The sequence below is a fragment of the Eptatretus burgeri genome, chromosome 8 (assembly GCF_056783735.1).
Source record: "Eptatretus burgeri isolate ZD-2024b chromosome 8, Ebu_testis_v1, whole genome shotgun sequence".
Taxonomy (NCBI): domain Eukaryota; kingdom Metazoa; phylum Chordata; class Myxini; order Myxiniformes; family Myxinidae; genus Eptatretus; species Eptatretus burgeri.
The window spans coordinates 58654167-58661666 of NC_140968.1; the positions used below are offsets into that span (position 1 = coordinate 58654167).

The window sequence follows — 7500 nt, forward strand, 5'->3', positions numbered from 1 at the left end:
GCCTTAATATTCCTGAGTTGCTTCATCCAGTACATCATTTAGGCTTTTGCTTCTGACAGTCAATGTGGATTTTGAAGTGATCGTGGGACAACTGATATGATATTTTCTGTTAGGCAGTTACAAGAAAATAGCCATTAACAGAACATGGATCTTGACATGGTGTCTGTTGACCTAACAAAAGCATTTGACACAGTAAGCAGAGAAGGACTCTGTAAGCTCATGACCACTGTAGGCTGTCCCAATAAGTATATCCACATGGTTCTTCAGTTTATTGGTGGTAAGAATGATGGAGAATGGTGAATACTCTGATGCATTGCAAGTCTCCAATTAGATGAAATAAGGCTGTCACCCAGTATCATCCCTCTTCAGTATTCTGTTTGCTGTCATGTTAGCATGTGCATTCAGGGTATTCGATAACGGAATCTCCACATGCTTTCGAACAACCGGTAAACTGTTCAGCCTCCATTGACTAAATGTCAAGACAAAGGTGTTTGACTATCTCATCTGTGAGCTTCTCTTTGTTGATGACAGTGCGTAAGCAGCCCACACACTTCGGGACAGGCACATATCACCAACTTCTTCTCAAGTGCATGCAAGGAGTTTGGCCTTACCATCAGCCGAAAGAAGACTGAAGCATTGCACCAATCAGCAACTGACAAGCCATATACAATACCTGTTATCAGTATTGATGATCATCCTCAGACTGGAATGGACAGATTCACCTACTTAGGCAGTACTCTTTCAAGGGATGCCAACATAGATGATGAAGTGGCTTTGAGACAACCCAAAGCCATTGGTGTTTTTGATGGGCTTCATGACAGCTTATCTCGCAAAAGAGTTATCAGTCATAACCAGGCTAAAGGTGTACAAAGCTGTCGTTTTTATGTCATTTTGTACGCAACAGAGACGTGGACCACTTTCATCAGTCGTATTCAGAAGCTCAACCACTTCCATCTGGCTTTCCTTCGAAAGATCCTGAGGATTCGCTGGAAGGATAAGGTTCCACAAACAGAAGTGCTAAGTAGAGTCATTATGCCAGGCATTGAGGCTATAATTATCAAAGCACAGCTACGTTGGGCTGGCCACTTGGTGATAATGCCTGATGAAAGGATGCCTAAAAAGCTTTTTTGACTTTAAAATTAAGCAAGGAGATCCCATCAGGGAGGTCAAAATAAGTATTTCAAGGACTTGGTTAAAGCCAATCTGAAGAAATGTGCTACAAATGTGGAAACGTGGGAAAATGCATAACGAGACAGACCAACATGGCACATAATTATACGTAAAGGTGCAGAGAACTTTGAGGTGTATCTCATCCAGTGCACTGTTGAAAAACGAACACAATGCAGACTCTGACAAAAATCAACCAACAGATACAACCAACATCCAGTGTCACATTTGTGGTCAATACTTCTAAGCACAGATCAGACTCATCAGTCATCAGAGGGTCCACCATATTACCGGTGTAATATGGAATGAAAGGCTGTCCGAGTGAACTTGACAGACAATCATCACTATCACTTTGGCTGGAAGAGCAGAGGTTTCATTAAATATCCTTATCTAGTTTGGTCAAGTTGTGGCCGATTTCTGGTGATATTCATGATCAGATTTCTCCAAACATCCCTGTCCTGCATTGCTTCCTAAAGCTGTAGCAGAGACAGATTGGTTGCAGCCTTTACTCCATCTATCCAGTACATATAAGGTTTGCCTCTTCCTCTTCTTCCCTCAATCATACCCAGCATGGTTGACTTCTCCAGACTTTCGTTTTCTGGATGTATGATGGTTCTAATGTCTGTTCTAATTGTTAATTCCCTTGGTTTTTGTCTCACTTTTTCTATATCAACTGAAGCAAATGTAAGCAATTCATCCCAAGTTGTGTTTCCCTTTTCTCAATAATTATTTAATTGATCATATGTCAATGACATTATGTAAGTTCAAAGTTATGTCCAATAAATGAAGATACCTTAAACACATGTTGGATTAATCTTTTTTTAATGACGATGATGATAATTTTTTAATTATAATTTTGGATATTTGGGCATTATGAAATATTTCAGTTAATTTGGAAAAGCAGAGCATTTCAAAAAGCACACGGCACACATTATGGCATGATCCAGTAGAGCTACAAAGATGATTATGGCATAAAATTCAACTTCAGGGTGCTCCAGAATAATGTGGGCATACTTCGTCAAGTAATATTTTGTATTTTAATAAAGAAAACACACATGTAATTTAACAAAAAAAAACAAGCAGAAGGCTTACCTGATGTATTATTACCAATGTTCAACGTCACTACCGTTGACATATCGGCACTGATGACAGCAGCAATCAACTGAGCAACAAATTTCAGCAAAACATTCCACTGAGATCGATGCACAGGGTTGCTCGATTCCATACCTAAGTTCTCTGAGTGTAGCTGGTTTTCTGCTGTACACCACATCCTTTAGGTAACCGCACAGGTAAAAGTCAAGTGGAGTTAAATCAGGTGAACGTGGGGGATAGTCAACACATTCTCTTTGCCCTATTCAATGGTTCGGAAAATGAGCATCATTATATGCCCTGACTTTGCGATTATAATGTAGGGGTGCCCCGTCTTGCTGGAAGTAAATGACATCGAAGACAAAGAAGGAACCGGAAGAATTAAAGAGCAAAGATGGAGATATCAGGACGAACCTGGATAGGATTTGGATTTCAGCTGCTGCTCCACAACCCTCAAACCCATCCAGGTGCAGCCAAATGAACATTTCAGAAAAATTTTCTGCAATAATTCACTTCTCATAAGAGAGATACATCATGAAATAAAGGAATAGAGAGTAAAAGAGATCAAAGAAGAAGTAAACTTCTTCATTGCCGTACTTCTGATGAAGTATACAGTGGTCACTTTGTTGAACATTTGCAATAATAAATCAAGTAAGTTAGCCTTCTTTTTGCGAAATTATATTTGTGTTTTCGTTATTAAAATACGAAATATTGCTTGAGGAAGTATGCCCACCTTATTCTGGAACACACTGTGTTTAATTTTTGTCCAACTGTTGTAAAATTTTAAAACCTCCTAAATTAATTATTAGTACATTTTATTATTATCATGCGAGCGTACTGCAAAGCGGGGGGGGGGGGGGGAGGAATTGGTTCATTCTGTCTGTGTGTCTGCCAGTCTATGTGTCTGTAAATTTCTGATGCAATATATATGTTTTTTGTTTTTTTGACAGCTTTTAAAAACTTTTTTAAAATTCCAATTGAATTATATATTTTGAACACGAGAACGCAAATTGCCGTGTTTGTACTTTCAAAAACCTTCAGTTTAGCAGTAATTTGGCAAAATTGTATGCCGTCTAGACCGATCAAATGTCACATCGCAGGGGTACATTGATATTCAGACAAAATGGTGGTACCCAGCAATGCAATGTCTGAGCTTAGTCCAAATAAAAATGGATTGAGTAACCCTTCCCTTGTCCTTTTTCTCAAGACTGCACAGGGTGAGGTGTTCTATGAACTCTCTAGTTACTCATTGTTTCAGTTTTTATGAAGATTATACCTCACAAATCAATTTATTCATCAAAAAAAAATTTTTTTAAACAGTTTATCACAAAAGAATACTGTGTTGTATTCACAACTATAAAGTAAAATGGAATATTTTACATCTCATTGACTTTGCCTCTTTTTCCTCTTTATTCTTTAACACAAAGAAAAACAAACTTCAGGAGATCTTCATCACGCACAATGGTTGCCTTCTGCCAACACTGCCTGAGCAGCGATCTCCAACTCTCGATGTTGCTGTGCCTGATAATGCACAACGTAGAGGCCTGGTTCAGCCAGCGCTACACACCAGCTCACTAGATGGGGCGAGACCCCTCTACCCTCCCAGCACAACTGTTCATAGCCATGTTACAAAACTCACAGCAAGAGAGGAATTTGGAGATGTTACAAGAGGGACACAAACCAACATCAGACACAACAGTGAGTCATCCTCCCCACCCCCACGGTCCCCCAATAAATAGTTGATTGAGTCGTTGTTTTAATCCTTCATGAATGCCGAGACATTAAGAACTGCTTTTTCAGTAAAAATTCGATTTCAAAGTTGCCATTCCGTCAATATATTTGCACTTGTATCATATCAATATGACTTGGTACCATAGTAGTTCGTGTGTCCGCTGTGAGTTTGGGAGGGCGGTGGCTCAAAACCCGGGAATTCCAGCCAAGTCTTACCAAAGAACATTTTAAAATGGTATGTGCTGCTTCCTTGCTTTTTGTTAAGTACTGTATTTACAAAGGATAGAGCATGAACAAACAACCATAGGTTGGCAATCATAGTGCAATATTTGGGCCTAATGACCTCCTTCTGTGTTGTAATGGAATTCACATTATTATTAATAAAGTAAAATAAACAGCCAGGTTATTCCTTTTTCAAAGAAAAATTCTTCAATTATCAATGTGCAGTTGGCAGGGACGAGTGCCAGGGAGGGTACCTTCCACCTTTACTCAAATAGTTCATGAAGGTCCACATAGAGTCCATTAGTCCTCCCTCCCTGAATGCATCACCTTACCCAATGTCCATTAGTTGGGGGGCACTGGGCCCCTGTACAATAAAGAGTCCTTAGTGGCCTTCAGATCTGCAGCAGCACACATCTGTCAAAAACGTGGCCCCTTTGGCCCAAAACAAGCATGGCAGGTAATGCAGGCTGGCTGGCAGGTGATGCTGGCAAGCAAGATGGCTGGCTTGAGCTCTACCCTATCCTGAACCGAACCTGCTGCACTAATCCCTCTAAACGATCCTATTTCTACATTCTACCCCTCAAGGACATGCTACAGTTCCTCATCTGAGTTTCCCAATCTCTCTTGCTATCCTATATCCCAGGAGGAAGCTAGGGTTTGTGCAGTGACTAAAACATTGAGTGGCATGGCCTTTCCTGGCTCAGTGGCTGAGTGGCTTGATGGGGGTGGGCCTTCCCATAAACTAACAATGTGAGACGCAAAGGGTCCTCACAAAATCCAGTTGCCCGACTGTTCTCTCTTGTAACCACAGACATCAAATGGTGTGAAGAGGTAGCATCTCTTCACTAACAGAGCACTTTTCAAAAACACATTTTCTCCATGTTGTTTTTAAACCCCCCTCTTGTGATTCTACTAACCAACCAATTTACCCAGCACTCCACATGCAGGTGCTCTTCTCAGAATGGGCCTGGCCCTCAAATATTTTTTCCCCTGTGCTCTTGCACAATCTCGTGCCTGGGCATTGTGACCTCTTCCATAGGATCCCTGCCTGCCCTCTAATGTGGAATCCACGAGCCGCTGATACCACCCTGTGAGCTGTCTTGCTCTGGCCAAATTATGTAGGGCCCTCTCTCTGGCTCCCCCAACAGGTGCCCTCTCTGGCAAGTAATGCCTCAGGTCCTCTCTCGGGTACCCAGGCGTCCCTCAATAAATTTGGCATGCCCCTGTTGGCATCCATGGCTGCGCCATGTCAGTTCACTCCTAGTGCCCAGGCTGCCCTTCCAAAAACGCTACTCACACTCAAACTACACTCCCACCCTTCAAACACACTCTTGCACCCTTTTCATTCATAAATTCCTTTACTTCTTTCTTTCAACACCAACAGTGACACAGCCTTTGTGTTCCAAAACAGCTGAATCCTCTCCATCTTCCTATCACTAAGATTGGGCTTCATCTCTGTGGGGGGGTGTCTGCTCCCAGCCTTCCATAAATAACCTCTTCACACTATTCTGCACTCCAATCACTCTTTAAAATTTAGGTCCACATTCACCTATTCACATACATCACTCATCTCATCATCCAGTCCCCCATTGATTGCGGATCCTGTTGGGACAGGAGAAGGGAGGAGGAAGAAGGCATAGCCTATGGTCATCAAATTACAACCCAATGCAACCAAACACAATTTGAGCTTTTAAATTCTAATTTATTTTCCACTCAATTTAAAAACGTCAATTTAAACGATTCTCGAAACCATCTCGATTCCTATTGTCTGCCAGCCTGCCCATTTGAGAGACACATGTCCATCAGTGCTTTGCACTCTAGGGGGTGGACCAATGCGGGAGCTGCAGGAGGTGGGCAGGAAACTGGTCAAACAGGTCGACGTGCCACTGGACCGGAGGAGTGGTATGCATTGAGAGAGGAGAGGGTGATGCGTTGATGGGGGGATGGCATCTGTGTGTTTTCTCCTGTCCGAATGCTCTTCTGTCCGCTCCCCATCTCCCCGTCCCGGTGCTTTCCATGCTTTGTATGAACTCAACTTGTGCTGCACCTTTCCTGCTCTGTGCTCATTGGTCGTTCAGGTGTCATTCGAACTGAAACCTCATCGCTAAGCTTCTCGACCTGTCCTGAATGTTCGAGAACTTGCAAGAGCATGCCTGCACTTGCACGCTGATCTGCTTGCAAGGCCGCTATGTTTTAAAAGAGCATAGAGGACAGAGGAAAAGGGATAAATAATAAAAATAAGTGGTTCTGGAAAAGCGGTTTTAGAGATAAACATTGTGAGGGGAGATGGCATGCTATCGAAATGAGTAAAATTCATGCATTTATGGTCACAGAGTGGTTTTACTTCACAGAGGCTGGTAGGATGGCTTCGATGTCAGTGCACTTGGCTCGAAGCTGTATAGCCTGGGTTTGAATCTTGGCACAGTTACAAATTGTCATCCCAGTGTTTCACAAGCAGTGCAATTCATCAATGTGTGTGCTGTCCCTCGGATGGACGTTAAACGGGTGTTCCATCGATGGCATTAGATGGTGGATGTTCATGTTCCGATGGCATCCTTCGCAAAGAGCAGGCGAGCTATTTGCAGCTTCATTACCAAATTACAAATTCCTGCCCTTACTTCAGTCTAACGTAAGCCCGAGCCAGCCGATTCGTAAAAGTCTTGTGCCAAGCTTCCACTGGCCAACCCCAAAATAACGTGGGGATAATTGTGGCAGTTAAAGAAGTAGAAGTAGTAGTCCAGCAGCCATGTCTCATATGAGGCCAAATATGGAAATTCGTTCAACACCCCCTACAGAAAAGGTTTGACTTGACAGGGTGGTAGAATAGACCCTATAGAACACCTCCAGGTAGTATGTGGTTTCAAATTGTGGTATCATTAAAATTCTACAGGCCATTATACATACCAAGGGTACTTACCAAGAGGGTCACTGTGGGCGAGCTAAATTTAGGGGGAGGGTAACGTAAACGTGAATATCTTTGTCTAGACTCAACCATTTTTCAATATTGAGTTATCATTGGCTTCCTATTATAATTCTCCATCAGAGAATGTACAGTTATTTGAAAATGGCCTTTGCCATGGCATCACCAAAGCTAAAATATCACACTAATTCAAACTCTCTGACATTTTTAATTGTGTTCTCATATGAAGGTGAACGATGTTTCTCAATTACTACTGGTATGTATACATTTTGGAAATCAAACGCTTAAGAAAGTATTGTTCTGCAGAAATTCATACACATACAGAGGCACACATAAAGAAAACTGCAACTTATTTTTAGCGTTCGTCTTTT

At 42.0% G+C, this 7500-nt stretch overlaps 2 protein-coding genes across 2 annotated transcripts in view; both read left to right on the forward strand.

Annotated features, from left to right (window-relative positions):
- The window catches only part of LOC147021817 (receptor tyrosine-protein kinase erbB-4-like), a 504112-nt gene that overhangs the window by 486418 nt on the left and 10194 nt on the right, over positions 1 to 7500 (forward strand). Inside the window, exon 26 of the mRNA XM_085892208.1 lies at positions 3684 to 3954. Coding sequence (XP_085748334.1) covers positions 3684 to 3954 — 271 coding nt within the window. The remainder of the gene's footprint in view (positions 1 to 3683; positions 3955 to 7500) is intronic.
- LOC147021819 (uncharacterized) overlaps positions 1 to 7500 on the forward strand; it is a 389465-nt gene that overhangs the window by 54831 nt on the left and 327134 nt on the right. The gene's annotated exons all lie outside the window — the stretch shown is intronic.